The sequence below is a fragment of the Uranotaenia lowii genome, chromosome 2 (assembly GCF_029784155.1).
Source record: "Uranotaenia lowii strain MFRU-FL chromosome 2, ASM2978415v1, whole genome shotgun sequence".
NCBI classification, from domain to species: Eukaryota; Metazoa; Arthropoda; class Insecta; order Diptera; family Culicidae; genus Uranotaenia; species Uranotaenia lowii.
The window spans coordinates 412,974,453-412,992,975 of NC_073692.1; the positions used below are offsets into that span (position 1 = coordinate 412,974,453).

Consider the following 18,523-nt stretch of genomic DNA (forward strand, 5'->3'; position numbering starts at 1 on the left):
ACGACAGTTCTGTAGGACTTTAAACCCCTCCACTTCTATGGTACTGTAGTACCGAATGTATATTTATCATAAGTTTTTAATTTAGGATGCTAAGTCACGTCTTTTAAAAGTTGCTAACAACATATCATCATGAACTGTATATGGGTTTTTTTTTTATAAAATCTATTTCATTGCTATAATACTGTACTGTAAGATGATTCAGGCGAATTAAAACTGTTTTGGCAACATGTGTAAGTAATTTAGCTAATCACATTTGTCAATACATCATTTCGCCTGCTTCCGGCTACGCTAAGCCAACATTTCGAGAAACAATACCATCCACTGTCCTATTGCAAACAACCGCAAAATTTCCTCGTACGTAAGTACGCGTTTGCTGCGGGAAATGATTTTGAACCGTCCAGAAAAGTATTCCGAGCGGCTTCGTCATCTTACCTCTCTTTTACAATTTTCCATGAAGCATTCATCCCCCCACGACGCGGGGCGTTCAACTCAACACAAATGCGCATGATCAGTTCGATCAACCGTTTTTTTGTTTTTGCCGACCTTCCACGCGGTGGATGAATTTGGTCAAAGTTTAAAAACCATTCAGTCCACCGTCCAGAGCATCAGTTGGTAACGGTAACTCGAAGTGGCAGGATCGCCAAAACAGTGAGAAAGAAATTGTGAGTGTTGGAAAAACAAAGTGATACAAATTGAACAATTTGTGATTTTTAACGTTTCGGTTGCTAACGAAAACACATAAACAGAAAAATCAATAATGGCTTTGGAGCGTCAAGTTCGTGCTAAGGTAAGGTTTGAGTGGGATTGTGATCAAGTGATTTAAGGACTCAAGGACTGTTAAATCGATCAAGAGTGTTTGTTTAAACTCAATTAAAAAAAGTGATTGAATAAATTGTGTTAACCCTTCAAAATATCAACTTTACCCAAAAACACAGATTGCCGGAAAGCGTGACCTGGAGAAGGACAAGGAAGCCCAGTACTGGGTCGAAGAGGTGCTGGGAGAGAAATTCCCGGCCGGAGTCCTGTACGAGGATGCCCTGCGGGATGGGCTCATTCTGTGCAAACTGATCAACAAACTGCAGCCCGGATCGGTGGCCAAGATCAACACCTCCGGAACGCAGTTTAAGATGATGGAAAACATCAATCTGTTCCAGCAGGCCATCAAAAAGTACGGCGTTCCGGATCTGGACGTGTTCCAGACGGTGGATTTGTACGAGAAAAAGGACATCGCACAAGTTACGAGCACAATTTTTGCACTGGGACGGGCGGTGAGTTGATTTAAAAAGAATTTAAATTGATTTCCTACTTTAAATGGTTACGAATGAAATTGTTGAATTTACTTTACAACAATTAACATATTATAAAACTTTATGAGGTCTGTTTGCAAAGTTTGGAAGCATAAATTTTGTTCATTGGTTTTTGTATAATTATGTGTGTAATCTGCTGTTGAATTTACAATTTCGCTGGAATTAATTAAAATAAGTTCAAAATACAAAAAAAGTTGAGATGAAGTTGAGAGCTTAAAAAAGATGCTGAGTAACGATGAGTAACAATCTTTTAAAATCAATCAGACTACACAAATTTTCCATATTTTATAAAACAAATTTTATTTTACTTATGAGACAATTTTCCAATTTTAAGAAAGTAAGTCGATTAACAGATTAATATTCAAATCAACATTCAATTTAAACTTCTAGTGCCTAAATTGAAAACTAAACTAGGGTAAGTGTTCCTAATGTGGCATGTGTACCTAATGTTAACATACTGTTCGATTTTGCCTGTTTTTGACGTTATTTTCCACTTATCACAATTATTAAAAAAATGATAATGTGAAGGATCATGTGAACTTTCATTTTACAAACAAATTAGCTTTCTAATTCACAAGATTTTTCGTAAAATACGGATTGTTTCCAAGTATGTCCAAATTGAATGGAATTGTTAGCAAATTTCTTAAAAAACACCTGTTTATAAATAGAAGATTAAAGCAGAATTTGTCAATCGATTTTTTTGAAATTTTTTGTCGGATTGTTTTTTATCATGATTTAAGTAATAAGTATGTTAGAACGATGTTTTGTTCGTGTAAAAACTAAAAAAAGCATATGTCCATAATTAGGAACACTATTTTCAATGTGTTCCTAATTATGGACATAGTCAAAGTTTTCCAAACTATATCAAAGTCATAGAATGTATTTGAAATAAATTTGATTGAAAGAATTGTGTTTTAACATAATTTTCAACGATCTGTTAAAATAAACTGTTTTAAGCTATTAAAACATATTTTTTTTACTTCAGTATATCTCAAAGCTTAAAATGTTGAAAAAATATTTTCGCCAAGTTGTAAGGAACGCACCTTTCGCAACAGAGAAGGAAACCATCAAGTTACAGAGAGCTTCTTAACGAGAACAGAATCGAAAGGAAAAATTTAAAAAAAAATCTCAATAAAATACGTTGTATACCGTCTTTTGGGGCATCATGCAATACTTTTCAACTTCAATTGCTTCTTAAACCCTGATGTCCACTGATAATCCTACCGTTAGTACATCAAAAGTTTTAAGGTTAATGGGACATCAAATTAACGTAGTCAGAAAAATAATTGGTTTCACCAGTTATTTTTAAATTTACATAACATGCGATTTTCACCCTTAGAAAAAGGGGTATCTGAGTTGCAAAAACCTTTGTTCTTAATGAAAAATCAAACAAAAAATGTTGAAAAGTTTTTGACATATTTGTGATGTCGTTACGCATAAAGCACGATCTGCAGTTATTTAAGATTTTGTTAGAATTAAAGTTTATATTTTTTTTTCTTTTAAAAGAATGCAGAAAGGTGCTGATGCATTTAGGAATAAATAATACTACAAAAAATTTACATCATATTCTAGCATATGGAAACAAGATTTAAACTGTGAATCATTGATTTGCATGTCGATGCATTTTAGCCCAGACTGGTAACGGAATTTTAAAAATATTTATTTTAAAAAATTAAATGATTGTTCGAAAAAGATTCATACACCAACAGTGTTGATGTAGGATAATAAGTTCCATATAAAGTTTGTAGGTGATATCACTAAGTCAATCCGTCCCATTGTGTAAAGTTTTTTACGGCATCAAAAATTTAAAAATTTCGATGTTTCGAATTTTCTATGAGATTCAAAAACTTCATAAAACTCTCTCACAATATGAGAAACTATGGCATCATCGTTTTTTTTATCATTAAATGATAATTTTAATCAATTATATTAAAATAAAAGTTAAATAAGTGTTGTGGTACCTAAATGTTGCATCTAACAATGCTGTTGCATGATGCTCTGTTTAACTGAACTTATTTGTATCCATTACAATGAATTTTCTACTTTTTGAAATATAATAAATGTATCCATTGGAAAAGGTAAAGTTTGAATTTAAATGAGCTCAATATTCACTATTTTCTTCAAAACTAGCGTAAAGGAATATTGTGTAGGATTTAAATAGTTCTTATTTCCCTATTCATATTCCAAAAACGTTGTTGTATTTATAAAAAGGTGAGTTATAAGATTTTTCTTTTTAAAGTATTAAAAAAACAGACCATATGCAAAATCAGGAACAAAAAGTGTAATATTTGGGTACGCGGATACATTTTTCCTCATATGTTAACATTAGGAACACCCATATGTTAACATTAGAAACAATTAGTGCCATATTAGGAACATCGACACACTTTATAAAACATGATATTTTTCGTAAATTAAGGCTTGAAATGATTATTTCAAACCAAAACAGAGTTCAGAAAAAAAAAATTGGAATTTAGTTACCAAAAAATTGTATGTCTAAGTATTAAAGATTCGGCGCAATAATATCAAATCTAAACACCTCTGACAAAATATGGCGAAATTAGGCTCATTTACCCTACCAGTTGAAATTCATAGAAATAAAGTTTAAATTGGGAAAACTTAAAATTAAAGTTGACATCTTATCCAAAAGATTATCAATTCATAATAAAGAAATGGAAATTTGAAAATAATGACTTGTGCTAGAAAAATTCAAAAACATTTTTTTCTAGGAGAAATCTAAAAAAGAAAATTAAATGTTTTTTTTTAGAATTTGTGTCTTGTAGAATTAAAATTTAACTTTAATTATCAGTCTTCATCATTCATTATATAAAATAAGTGAGTTTGTTGGTGAGAAGACTATCTTGGATACAGGAATGAGCAAAAACTTTACATTAATTCAAACATATTATAATCAACATTGGTAACTCCCAGCATGATTCATATACTGGACCACCTCATGGGGAAAGTTCTTATTAGAAGAAGATTTCAAAATTGAGAAACTGAGGCAAATCTACATATTCTTTCCAAAAACAGAAGGTTCGCGTCTGAAATACAAAAAATAAAACTTTCTTTAGAGCAAGTTCACTAGTGTTTGGAAAAAGTGGTAGAAATTTTGACATTTTTAAAATTTTACCATGCAAAAATGTTTTCAAGATCTTTGGGCGTTGTATTTTTTTACAGCACTGTTTCTATTTCAGCCGTATGTGATAGAAATATTGCTATTTTTGCATCACAGCATGCAAAACTACAACACATGTGGTTAAAAAACTTGAAAGCCACAGATCTTGAAAATATTTTTGCATGGCAAAATTTTCAAAATGTGCAAAAAGTGAAAAAATTTCTACCACTTTTCCCCAACACCAGTGAACTGGCTCTTATGTTCTATTTTCAACATAGGAATTTCAGCCTACTTAAACGTTTTTTCTTGTGGTGAAGTATGTTGCTATGGTTCTCAAATTTTGTTTTTTTTTGTTGAATGTTATTTAAGAATTTGGAATAAATGTTGACAGAAATTTCACTTTCTCGACAAAACTTTCCATGAAAAGAAATCATATTACAACCATTTTCAAATTAATTGAATAAAATTATTGATCATGAATATTTAATACTAAATTTGAGAACAGTCCGGCCCGGCACGGTTGCCCGGATTTCATTGAAAAATGCCCTGATTTTGCCCGGATTTATTCACTTTATTTGGCAAATTAAACAAAAAAATAAAAAAAACCCATCCAGAACGGAATTTTTCGAGCAAGATTTATAAAAATAATTTAAAAAAAAAACGGTTCAAAATCGATTGATGAGTTTTGATGAAAAAAATTGTTTTTTCATTTTTTTTCTTGATTTTCGTTGAGAAATTTCTGAGTTTTGACAAAATGTGCCCGGATATTGCCCGGATCTATGGTCGTCAATTTGAAACCGAATGCCCGGATAAGGCCAGGTTTTTATATAAAAATTTCCCAGGTTTCCCTGCCCGGATACGTGCTGAAAAAATTCTGGCAACCTTAGTTATGGTACAATTTTCAGATCGGGAAACAAATCTTCGGTGATAATGAGTGTAACAGTTGACGCCAGAAGCTTTTGATGAAAAAAAATCTGTCAAAGGTCTCTTAGGTTTTCTCTATAGCATTTATTCATGTTTTCAAGAAAAAAATCGTATCTTTTGTCAAATTTTGTCAAATCTATTACTTCTAATTTTGGTGATAAAGCGTTTGAAAGTTTTAAAATCCGTCTAAAGCATGGGTGGCCAACATTTTCAGGTGGCGGGCCAAATTTTAGAAATGTGATTCGACTGTGGGCCGAAAAATTCTTGCCATTTTTTTTTTCTTCCATTCATATTTCCAAAGTTTGTTAGAACATATTTAATTTGGTAAAATAAAAAAAAAAATACATTGTGAAGATACAGAGTTTGAAAGTAATTGACTTTTGGTATTTCTATTACTTTGTTTCAATATATAAAACGACAATAGTCGAAATTAAAAAAAAAATACATCTTGGCTATCCTCTTGAAATTCCTATGTTTTTCCGGGTTTTCTTGGTTAAAAAAAATACTATTTTCCTGATTATTATTACATGAGTCTTTAATATTGAAACATGGTTTATCAAAAATTTCAACAGTTTTGAGAAAACGAGATCCTCAACCCTATTTTGAAATTTTTATAAATTCAGACTTCTTTCGAGTCAAATAGCAATAGTAATAATTTTGACTTCTGGAAATTTTCCAGAGCTGTACTAAAGTGTAAAAAGTTGAAAATATTCGAAAATGTATCGCATGAAGAAAAAACTTCTTGCTAAAATCGTGATGGCTAATCGTTGTATTGAAACTTCATAAAGTGAATATGATCTAAAACAGGCAAGTTTGAAATAAAATTGCGACAATTAAAAAACAAATCATTCATCAGCAAATCAATTCGAATGGAATAAGCGTTAGCTCAAACTAACATTATTTCAACAATACCAAAAATTCACCCTTAAACTTTTATTTTACAAAAACTATCTTGAAGATTTGCCTTCTTAAGTACTTGAATATCTATAGAAACTTAAAAAAATGATATTTTTGTTAACTTTTATTTTAAATAATTTAAAATTTAAAATTTTCAGATAACATGTAATAAAACAATTAAAGAGCTAAAAGTGCAGATATCTAAAACAACTATTTTACAAAATTTGTTTCCTTTTCAATAGAAAACATCAAAATCTCAAAAACTATGCAGAACAAAAGACTTTGAGTGAGAATTTTTTCTCCATAGATATGAAAATGTTCTCATGTTTTTGAAGGAAAAATTAAGCTTGGATGATTTTAAGCCAAATTTTGTACAAATAAATTTATTCACATGTCAGAAGTTTAATTCTGTAAACTTTCAAAAATTCTGATAAAAAATATTTCTATGCTTTTGAAGGAGCTTTGTTATTATCATATTTAGTTAAACCCACACAATTTTTACATTCTTAATCGATTTTTTTTTAAATTTTAAATTCCAAAAAATGACAATTTTCATGGTTTTGTGCTGAATTTCCCAGTTATTTATGATTTCCTGGTGAAGAAATGGCATTCCAAACATTTGTCCGGTTTGCTAGCCACCTTTCATCAATAAACCAAGTTTATAAAATACAGGATACTTCACCTCATCCAAATTTTTTTTACGAAGCCCTTCCACACCAAACTGATGATATTTTTTCACAGCACATTTCGCGGTGTTCCATTTGTAATAATTCTGGCAATAAGCTTTCATTAACGGTAACATTGTGTTCTAAATGCATAGAAAAGCACACGATGATTTCCAATATATTGTAGTCTGTTGTCAAATTCAATTCCGAAATTGAGTGTATATTGGCAGGTTGGTGATGTTTGACGTTTAATTCTAGCTTTTGAATAAATTAATATTTTGAAAGTTCGCAGACTACGAAATTATTTGATTCAAATGCTAAAAAGCGAAGAGGGTACGACAACATTTCGAAAAATATATACAATATTTAAGTTGAAATATCTCTGTTATTTATAAACAAAATTTTCAAAAACTACACTAAATTATGGTTTTTGGTCAGTGCCATTATGCTTCAGAATAAAGGAAAATTGGACAAAGTTTATAAAAACTACAACCGAAAAAATAAAGAAAGTCTAGTTCTTTCGCCCCTGAAGTTTCTAGTTTTTCGTAGATCAAAGATTGTTTATAATCATTGAACTTCAGTGAAAAAAATGGGGTTCTAGAGAAATAATGAACTTTGCTGAAAATTGGTTTAAAATTTTCATGAAATTTCGACCAAAACTCCGTATTTTACAAAAACGAAAAAAAAAACAGATTTACGATTTCAGTAACTTTTCTCTCATATATTGGAATAATTCGCGGTTTTTGAGAAAGCTGATCATTTATTCTAAACTTTCATTTTCTTTATAGTAGGATTAAACAGTTTTGCCAAAAAATGGACACATTTTTTAGGATAAATTTTGTTCCTATTTTCAAAAATTACCCTTAAATGAATCTCTTATAGCTAATAGCGAATAAAACTTGTGTTTTCCCTGCCTTGTAATATCCAAGATTCCAAAATTTTCATAAACGATAACTGTTTATGGAATTACTTTGAACGGTTTTTATTGAAAATATTCGAAAATATGCTACTCTACACTCAAAATTTGAAATTCCTAATAATATTTTGATGATGGAGTAAGGTTATTCGATAGTAACAATCTTGAATAGGAACTGATGTCAAAACCTCAAAAACTTATCCCAGGTTCGGGATTCAGCTACAGTTTTTCAAAATTTTCTCACTTGTTGATTTACTATCAATATCATTTCCGAAATCTAAATTTCAAATAAGCTTTAACTCATTTCAGAGATTCTGGTTCCATATAGGCATATTCGAAATTGTATTTGTGTTTCGAATTATGTATCCAGTTCAGAATTCTTGATATTCGGTTCAAATCATCAATTAAAATTGAAATGAAAAGCTGTGTTTGAAATCGTCGTAGAAATTTGGTTTTACATTTCCTTCAAAATTTGATTCATGATTTTCGAAACTCATACGCATTTTTTACAATTAGTTAATATTTTTCCAAATATGAAAAAAAAACTTTGAGTCTAAGTTTTTGTTTCATATTTAGATTCAAAACTCATAAACTTTATTCTTATACAAAATTAAAACATAACAAAGCTTCAAAATGGTGATACAGGTACATCATTCGAAATTTTTATTTTTATTTGAAAATTGCAAGTCGGATTAGAAATGCAAAATTGAAATGAAGAACAATCATAAAAACCAAAACATCCAAATTATAATTATGGATTCATCATTGAGGGTTCTGAAACGAATTCCAGTTCTTGGCTCATGTTTCTAATTTCATAAACCGATTTTATGCACATTTCAGAAAACGCATTCAAATTCCGAAACAGGTTAAAAATTCAAATTTTCAATTCAGGTTCAATATTCGGATTCAGATTCAGCACTTAAATGAGTTTCACAATCAGAAGAAAATTATCATGACGACTTTTTCGGTAAAGAATTCAAAATACAAGAGATTGCAGGCTTATAATTCTGATTGCTAGTTCGATTTCAAAATTTAACCAAAGTCAGTTTGTTTTAGCACAATCCAGATGAAGTTGACAAAAATAAAGAGGAATTTGAATTCATTTTGGAAGTTTTGTTGTTTTGGCTTATTGTTCAACATTATTAATGTTGCAGTTTCTTCAAGAACCGAATTTCAAAATAATATCTTTAACTAAAAGGATCAAGTTTGCATAAATTCGATTTCAACCGTAAAATTATAATCTTTCACTTGTAAAAATTGGATTTATTTTAAGAAGTTTTTTTAAATTGAAAAAAAATTTCTTCGAAAAAATCAAACAAACAGAAATAAAATGACCAGATTACCCGGTTCTACCTAGACTTGCCCGGATATTTAACTAAAAAAAAATATTGGAAAATATTCGGCCCTGCCCGATTGACCAAATGTGGAAAAAATCCTGTTGTTGGCCGGATTCAATCAATCAAATCAAACATTTTATAATTATACTAGCAGACCCGGTAAACTTCGTCTTACCATGTTCAATTTGGCGTCTATTTTCTATTTTTCCTAGTTTTCTTTACATTTCCCTTCTTTCCCTTTACTCGAATCGTCCCGCTCAATTCTATCAAAATTAAACCAAAGAATTTAAACTCAACGGGTCTTTTTAAATTTAATTTTTGTAACTTGTTCCATGAATAACTGTATGTTGATAATATGTATGTTTCCCAAACAGCACTTGTCATGGCATTAAATCTGACGATATTGTATATTAAAAATTCCTTTTTTTTTATTCAAGCAAAAAATGCAAATTAGTTCCTTTGAACTTTAACCCGATAAATCAAAGAAACGATTGTTTTTGAAAAGAGGAAAACATATGTTTAGATATATTCACCCAATATTTCAAAGATTTTAATTGAAGCAGTTCTGATTTCAAAATTTCCTGAACATTGTTGGTGGTGATCTGCGATTTCATTTAATAGATCGAAAAGAAATAATCTGTTCAGGCTTCGATGGTTTCATGAGTTCCTTTTGTTTCCTGAAAATTATCATATAAACAAAACCTTAATAAAAATTATGTGTCTTTTTTACTGTAAATCTTAATTTTCAAAAATGAAACACCGGTCAAATCCTAACAAATATCACCACAGTTCAACTTTCATATTAAAGTAATATTGTCAAAAAAAAAGTAGTTATGTTGACAAAAGAAAATATCGAAGTATACATTTGTCATATTTATTGGGGCAAGTGAAAACACATAGGTCTTTTTCAGATGCGTCAGTGAAAAGACTTTAAAATGAATTTAATACTTGTTCTTGTTTGTCTGTTTTATCAACTTTCATTGCTATATCCTTTATAAGTTTTTCTCCGGAATAAGTTAATGCTTGATACTTCAATTTCACTGAATGCTGTTCAATCAAAAGACCTCGATTTATTTTTTTATTTTTATTTTTTGGGCCCAACAATTTTTAGATGAAGAAATAATGTATACATTTTTTTGTAAAAGTTGATAGTTTGCACTTGCTCTAGTCTACTTTCTCAATTGAAAATTCTACCGGAAATGCATATCCTCACTTTTTGTTATTAAAAAGTAGATTATTTTATTGATAACTTCAATTTACGTTTGCAAAAAATCAAATAGTTCAATCCTATCTAATCTATTTCAAAGAACAGACTCTTGATGAGAGGACGAATGACCAAGTGTGTTAAAATCCTCTATAAATAAACAATATAGAATAGAATAGACTCTTGTTCAGTTAATGTGTCTAGCGTTCTAGGCGTATTAGATTATACGAAATTGAATGTAAAGCTTCCCAATTTCTTATTTTCAAACGTCCGCAAAGTGTCATAATATTATTTCATATTTATCTTTACCAAATTCATATTTCTGGACAACAATTTACTACTTAAATTAACACGAATTAAAAATGGTTTTAATATTTGAAATCGTTTATATGGTTTTTATTCGATCGATAAAATATCAATCCGTGTCACATCTAGGCGTCATTTATTACCATGTGCTGTGTACAAATAAGCAAAATAAAAACACACATCTAGGTTGCATATCGCCCCCACGTGCATAAGAAATATACCTAGGTACTTGGTTGAGAAATAGGCGCCTAATTTTTAATTTTTTCCAGCGATCAATGAACAGTATGCTTTGGTTACTATTTTTTTGCAACGACGTTTGCTAGCGACGCCTCACCCATGGAGACGAAAAACAAACCCCTCGAAGAAATGAAAATCTCTAAAAATGGATGCCTGACTTTTCAATTTCAAATTTTGGCAAAACAAATATTATATGTTTTATTCGATCAGCAAAATGTCAACCTGAGTCACATCTAGGCGTCATTCATAACCATGTGCTGTAGAAATGAGCTAGGAATCAAGAACAAAACAAATAACATCAAGGCTTCATATCGCCACTACTTGCATTGAAAATATGCTTTGTTGAGAAATACGCGCCAAAATATTCTCACTGATCAGTATGCTATGCCATGGTTACTACCTTCTAACGACGTCTGCTCGCGACGCCTCGACCTTGGAGACGAAAAACAAACCGCCCAAAGGAAAAAAAAATCTCGAAAAAATGGAAGCCATGACTTTAATGACTTTCATTCGAACCTTTTGGGTAATTTCGGAGGAGTAGTACTACAAACACCGTTACAAGAGAATTTTATATAATAGATTATCATTATTTAAAAAAAAAAATCTCCCAAAAATTAGATTTATCAAGCTAGATTTACTAAAATAAATATGATCAAAGTTTTGGGACCCTGAAATACGATTCAAAATATGGTTATGTTTTTCGATGAAAAAATACTATCTTAAATGTATTTTTTCTTGATATTTGATTAAAAGTTTCTGGATTTTTTTCAAATTTTCCCGAATATTGCCTGGATTATGGTTTGAAAATTTGGCATGAAAATGCCCGAATCTGCCAGGGTTTAAATAAAATAGCCCAGATCTGCCCGGCCCAGATACATGTGGGAGAACTTTTGGCAATCTTTAGCTAAGTTTACCAGATTTTAATGCAAATTGTAAGATTTCAACCATCCAGCCAATGTAAGTTACCCTTTTTTGTTACTTAAGGATTCTTAATACAAATCCTAATCTTCATTAGACGGATTTGGGATATATTTTCAAAAGTTTCTATTTAACACGAATTCATGCATTATTTGAGCAAAAATTCATAGAAACAAATAGATCACTAAACCACAACCATGAGTTTATTCTTCCTACGGCAATGGCTAACGGAATTGCAAAAATTCAGGGGTAATTTTGTTCCGATTTTTTATAATTTTTTTTTCTGTAAATTGGATGTCATAATCCTTATGGATCTACATTTTAAGAACCATATTTGAAGATTTTCTTCCATTTAGCCAAATAAACATGATTGTAAGGGCTTTTAACTCAGGGCTATGTTCACCATGAGTCAACATGTCAGATTGCCCGGTTTTATCCAGGTTTGCTCGGAAATTGAATACAAAATTTGGGGAAAGTCCGGTCCAGCTCGGTTACCCGAATTTTGTAAGGAAAAAGCTCGGATTTTGTCCGGGTTACATTATTTGCAAAATCAAACAAAAAAAAAATTTAGTTACATTTTTTTATATATGCATTCAATACGAAATGTTTTGAGCAAGTTTTCTTAAAATAATCATGGACGTATTTTTGGAAGCCTGAAATACGATTAAAAATTTGCTGATGAAGTTTGATGGAATACTTATTTTTTCAAGTCTTTTTTCCAGATTTTTGTTGAGTTATTCTTGGGTTTTGACCAAATCTACCTAGATATTGCCCGGATTTTTGGTCGAGAATTTTGAAATCAGATGCCCGGATTTTGCAAGGATTCATACTAAATAGTTCGGATTAATTCGGACCGGATACATGTTGAAAAAAATCTGTCAACCTTATCCATGATTTCGCCAATGAAAATTTTGTTATCTGCGTATCTTTTCGCCGAAATATTATAGAAGATTTTCATTAATGATACTTTAAAAAAAATATAGAAGAGTAAAAACTCAGAAGCCCTGATTTCATAACCATTTGATTTGATAAACATGACACTCATCCGAAATTAAAACAAATCATCAATTGATCATTTTTGTGTTTCGCCCTGCAGACCTACAAACATCCGGAATTCCAGGGCCCGTGGCTAGGACCAAAACCGGCCGATGAATGCAAACGGAACTTCACCGAGGAACAGCTGAACGCAGGCCAGAGTATCATCGGACTGCAGGCCGGAACCAATAAGGGAGCGACCCAGGCTGGCCAAAATATCGGTGCCGGTCGGAAGATCATCCTGGGAAAGTAAACCCCATTCAATCCCGTTCCTTTCCTTATTCCCGTATCCTTACGATGTGGTATTTACCATTTATTTGATTTTTATCTACTGATAAGAAGATATTTGGGTTTTTTTCTCGGTTGATCGCTTAAATTATTCGAGCATGATATTGATTGTTTTACAACGTAAGTTTTAAGAGGAATACCGCAGAACTAATTGAAGTCATCAAAAAGTTTGTGAAAAACATACAGAACCAAACATTTTTTATTGTGTAATCAAGTACGACTTTTGTACCTATACGTGTTATTATTGTAAGCCGAAGTTGATTTGTATTGGAGATGAAAACAGAAAGAAAACATTGAAATATATTTGTATAAAACAAGAACGTCCAAAAACACACCTTTGTTGATCCATTTTATTACCTACTAGAAAAAGAAATAACCCTCCCACGTGCAAAACATTTGAATACACAATTTTCCACTCAATTTCCTCGATCATCATCGGAAAACTCATCGACACACTCACAGCCAATTTCCATTAACAGAAACCATTTCCAGACCTCAAATCGACCAAAATCTACGACCCTGATGTTGGTCATCGCATCCGATCTCATCTCATCATCGGATGTGGCCCATATGTGGCGTCCTCGAACGAGTCCATTGAATTGGCCCAAACACTATTTCAAACCCGATGAGTAATAATCATAATAATAACACAAATCATACACCTACACCCACCCACTTTCAAACGAAAAAAAAACGACATGTGGGGGAAAATAGTTTTCCACGAGAGTGTGTTTTTACTCGTGGAGCTCATCTCAAGTGGTTCAGTGTAAAACTACAAGGTAAATAGGTGCCGTGTGCCGCGCCATTTGTCGGCTTCGGAATGTCCGAAACGAATGAAATCGTCCAAATTGAACTTCAGGGCCGGGCTCTTAGCTGCTTAGCTTAGTAAGTGATCGGCCATTAAGATCCAAGGTTGAATTGGAGCTGTTTTCTTTTGCCTTCAAAAAATTAATGAACGAATAAATACATGAACCAATTGGTGGAATTTGAAGGTTAGCTACACTGAGGAAGCTATTAGGTATACGGATGAAAAACGTGATCGAAGGAAAAAATTTTCGACGTATCGAATTGGTTCAGCGGGTTATTGAAACGATGAACATGGCATTTTTCTGAGGGAAACATGATTGTTAAACAGAAAAATAATTAATTTTTGAGACAACAAAAACGCATGATTTTGTGCACTAAAAAAAATATTCCGAGATTTTGAGAAAAGATTCATGAAAAAACATAATTAACCATATTTCAAATGCACGGAAATCATAAAGTAGCACAACAATACAAATTGAATTGCTTTCGTCACCGCATGTGCGCCAAGTTTCATACCCGTAACACAACACGGATTTGACGTTTTTGTTGAAAATTCTTATTTTCATTTTTAAAGAGATCGGACGTGATCGCTAGATTTTTCGGAGACTCACAAACGCAAACCGGGCTTTTCTGATCCAGGTTTCGATATCTTTCTTGGTGCCTCCATCAGGCGTAATCTGGCTACCAAGAAACTGGAAGCACACCACTTTCTCAACCTGTTGTCCAATTATCACGAAATTGGAACGATTTTCTGCGTTGATTTCCATCGACTTGGTTTTTCCGACATTGACATTGAGACCCTCTGCCTTGGAGCTTTCGGTGAGGTCGTCGAGTTTGCTCTGCATGTCTTGTTGTGTTTGGGCGAGCAAAACAATATCGTCAGCCAGGTCAAGGTCGTTCAGTTGCTCCATGGTTGAAGGATTGCACGGCAGTCCTCGATTTGATCTACAGTCAATCGATCCAGTCAAGATCTCATCCATTACGATGAGAAAAAGCAGCGGTGACAAAATACATCCTTGTCTCACTCCAGCAGTTACCGGGATTGGTCCAGACAAGACACCATCGTGCAAGACCTTGCACGAAAATGCCTCGTATTGTGCTTCGATGAGATGGACTAGTTTCTCTGGTACTCTTCGTCGCCTTAGAGCCGCCCGGATGTTTTCATGGTTACGTCGGTCGAATGCTTTTTTGAAATCAACGAAGACCAACAGACGAGAGTCCTGGAATTCGTTGATTTGTTCCAGTATGATTTTTAGCGTTGTGATGTGGTCCACACATGATCGTCCGGATCGGTATCCAGCTTGTTGCCGTCGGAGTGTAGCGTCGATTTTCTCCTGGATCCTGTTCAGGATCACTTTGCAGAGTACTTTGAGGGTTGTACAGATCAAAGTTATGCCACGCCAGTTACCGCACTCTGTTAGGTCTCCTTTCTTCGGGGCCTTTACGAGGATACCCTGCATCCAGTCGGCCGGGAATGTTGCAGTATCCCAGATGTCAGCGAAAAGACGGTGCAGGTGCTTTGTTGGATTTCATGTTTTTGATTGCCGCTTCTATTTCAGCCAGCGAGGGCGCTTCCGAGTTGACGCCATTTATGCGACTTACTGTTGGCTCCTCGAGCTGCGAGTTCTGTTGGCCATCGCTATTTGTGACTCGGAAAAGTTGTTCAAAATGCTCAGTCCAACGCTTGAGCCGATCTGTTCAATCTGTCAGCAGCTGACCTGTATTCGGCCTTTGGCCTTCAGCGGCATTCTTGAATTAGTCCTTGCACCACTAAGGTGGCGAGAAATATCATATAATAATCGGATATCTGCAATGACGGCGGCTCTCTCTCCCTGTACGGCTAGGCTCTCTTGTCTCGTCTACAAGCTCATTTAACTGCCTTTTCCAGCTCGACATATCGTAGGCGGGCGGCTGCTTTGGCTGACCCTGTACATGCCTGCTCAATTCCGACTTTCGCCTTTCTCCGATCATCGACCATCTTCCAAGTTTCATCCGACATCCATTCACTTCTTATTCCACAAACTTTACCAAGAGTACTGTTAAGGATACCGTTGTCAAACAAACAATTTTCGATTTCTGGATTATTTAATCTTAAATTCAGCTTGATTAAAAATCTCCTAAAACGATAGGGGAGAGTGGGGATACTTGATCCGCTTTTTTTATTTTCACCATATCTTTTTGGAAAAATTTAGCAACTCGCCGTCTTTGATATTTTCTGACAGCTTGTAACTTCAAGTTTCTATGCTCCAAAAGTTAGAACGATACTTGAATCCGTTGATGAACTAGAAGCATTTTCGTGGGAGTAAAAAAATTGCGATTTTTCTGAAGTTAGGGGAGACTTGATCCCCTACTGAAGGAGACTTGATCTTTTATTCAGGAAGCCATAATTCTTGTATAAAAATCAAACAAAACCCCAAGATAGAATGTTAATTGACTATTTTGATCATGTTCGTTCTCATTTCACAATTTATAGCAGACATAAGAAGAAAATTCTATAACTTTGTCTCAACGCTTATTACATTGCATACTTAAAGGCGTTATTTTTTATAATTATGAGAAAATTAATTATTTTTGCTCTTTTCTTCAGACAATTGTTTGATAAATATTAGTTTTTGGATAAGTAGGGTAAAACTGTACAAGACGCACCAGCTAAGCATAATTGCTATTTACAGCGATACCAATCATTTAAGAGCCAAATTGAAAGTTGACGACAATTCAAGGATAAAATTTACGTATTAGCGAAAAGAAAAAATATGATAAAAACACGATTTTGACTATATTTTTTGTAAAAAACTAAAACCGACAGAAAACAAACCACGGGGTAGAACGCCAAAACTAGTGGACAGAACGCACCAAACAGGAAGGGTGGTAAGAAATAGAACAATGATTTTACGGAATGTAATTATTGAAACACCAAATGTTAAATTACATGTTCATCGTATTTTTGTAAACTACCATTCTTTGGCTAAAAATCATTTAATATTGCTAAACTCACCGAATATTTCGCTTTTCAAAATACACTTTTGTATATACTTATAGATAAAACGCCTTCAAGTAGGCAACGAAATTCAATTATTTTTGACTGATATAGTGATATCGCGGCAAACATGGCGGCCGATAATTTTTTCGAGTCGAATATTGGTGCACCGTTTTAACTCAAACAAGGACAAAGTATGTTATAACAATGCATTATTATCGTAATTTGGGAGTCAGCAAATAAAAAGAATGTTATTTTGTTTTGATATTCGGGTTTTCTCAAGAGTTAACAGCATTCAAAATTTGAGCGTAAAACACGTGGTCTTTCGGGCATTCTGCCCCAATTTTCATATGATTTATTTTTGATAAAAATTTGTAGAAAGCTAATAAAATACAACAAAATATTTATAGTCTTCCGAAAGTGCACATGAGTGGTGAAACGATAAGCTGTAGTTTGATCAGATTGTGCAGGTTATTTCACCATAAAACCTTATATGTTACTTATGAAAAATTACAAGTTTCACGCTGATTCCATTAATTCCTCTGTTTCAAAGAACTAAAGTAGATTTTGTGAACTTTCCATCTATTGAATGATGAAAAAGCTTGTTTGCTACAATAAAAATGAAGAAAAACATCATTCGAAGCCTTAGGTTCGTGTATATTTGAGAAAGAATGACATGGGCCATCTTACCCCGCTGGTGCGTCTTGTACAGTTTTCCCCTATTAGTAATTTCGTAATCAGCAATCATAACGATCAATTCAGAAGAAGAATATGCCGTTTGGAAGGGGGATCAATTGTACCCAACTCTAAGGGATCAAGTGTACCCATAATCAACATTTTAGAAAACTTTTTCTGAAAAAAGTTGCGAGTTTTCCATTGCTTTGAAAATATGGCATTATGAAGTTCATTTTACGCTCGAACGATTGATACATTGGAACAAATATTTTTTTCATGATTTTCCCATGTAAGGAACATTTTAAAGTAATGAAAAAAGATCTTCAAGTTACATTTTGTGAAATTTTTCAAACAAAATTCAATTACTCAAACAATGATTTTGTTAAAATTTTTTAAATTACAAGCATTGTTATTTTGCTCATTTTGGCACATTTTTCTCGAACATTTGATCTTTGTAAGACATTCCAGTTTCGAGATATAGCTAAGGAATCAAGTATCCCCAGGGATCAAGTATCCTCATTCTCCCCTATAGTTCGATTAGTGATGTAGTGATGAATATATAGGAACTTACATTTAGTGTTTGCCTAAGTTTGAGTATGGTAAAGTCTCTCTTAACAAAATGTTCATGTGGTCGGAATCTGTATAATTTCATGAATATTGATACCTTGAACGAAATTTTCACCATGTGGTATTCTTACCAGTTAGAAATATCTATTAAGGTGAGCAATGTAACGTGATGTAACCTCAAATTTTTGACTATTACAGTTTTTGGAGAACCTGATTATGAAGCATTGTGTAATAAGTAATTAGCTTTCTAAATTTAATCATCGACTTTACGGGTTTATGAAGAACCTGATACTAACGCCTCAAAAGATTACTTTTTCCGCAATATTTAATGTCGTCTATCCTCTT

General features: G+C 32.8%; 1 protein-coding gene across 1 annotated transcript; it reads left to right on the forward strand.

Moving 5' to 3' along the window:
* The first annotated feature begins 595 nt into the window (after positions 1 to 595).
* On the forward strand, positions 596 to 13,484 carry LOC129749549 (muscle-specific protein 20). Its single transcript, XM_055744551.1, has 3 exons — positions 596 to 787; positions 936 to 1,268; positions 12,926 to 13,484. The coding sequence occupies exons 1-3, from the start codon at positions 758 to 760 to the stop codon at positions 13,115 to 13,117; spliced, it is 555 nt and encodes a 184-aa protein (XP_055600526.1). The 5' UTR covers positions 596 to 757; the 3' UTR covers positions 13,118 to 13,484.
* Positions 13,485 to 18,523: the final 5,039 nt, after the last annotated feature.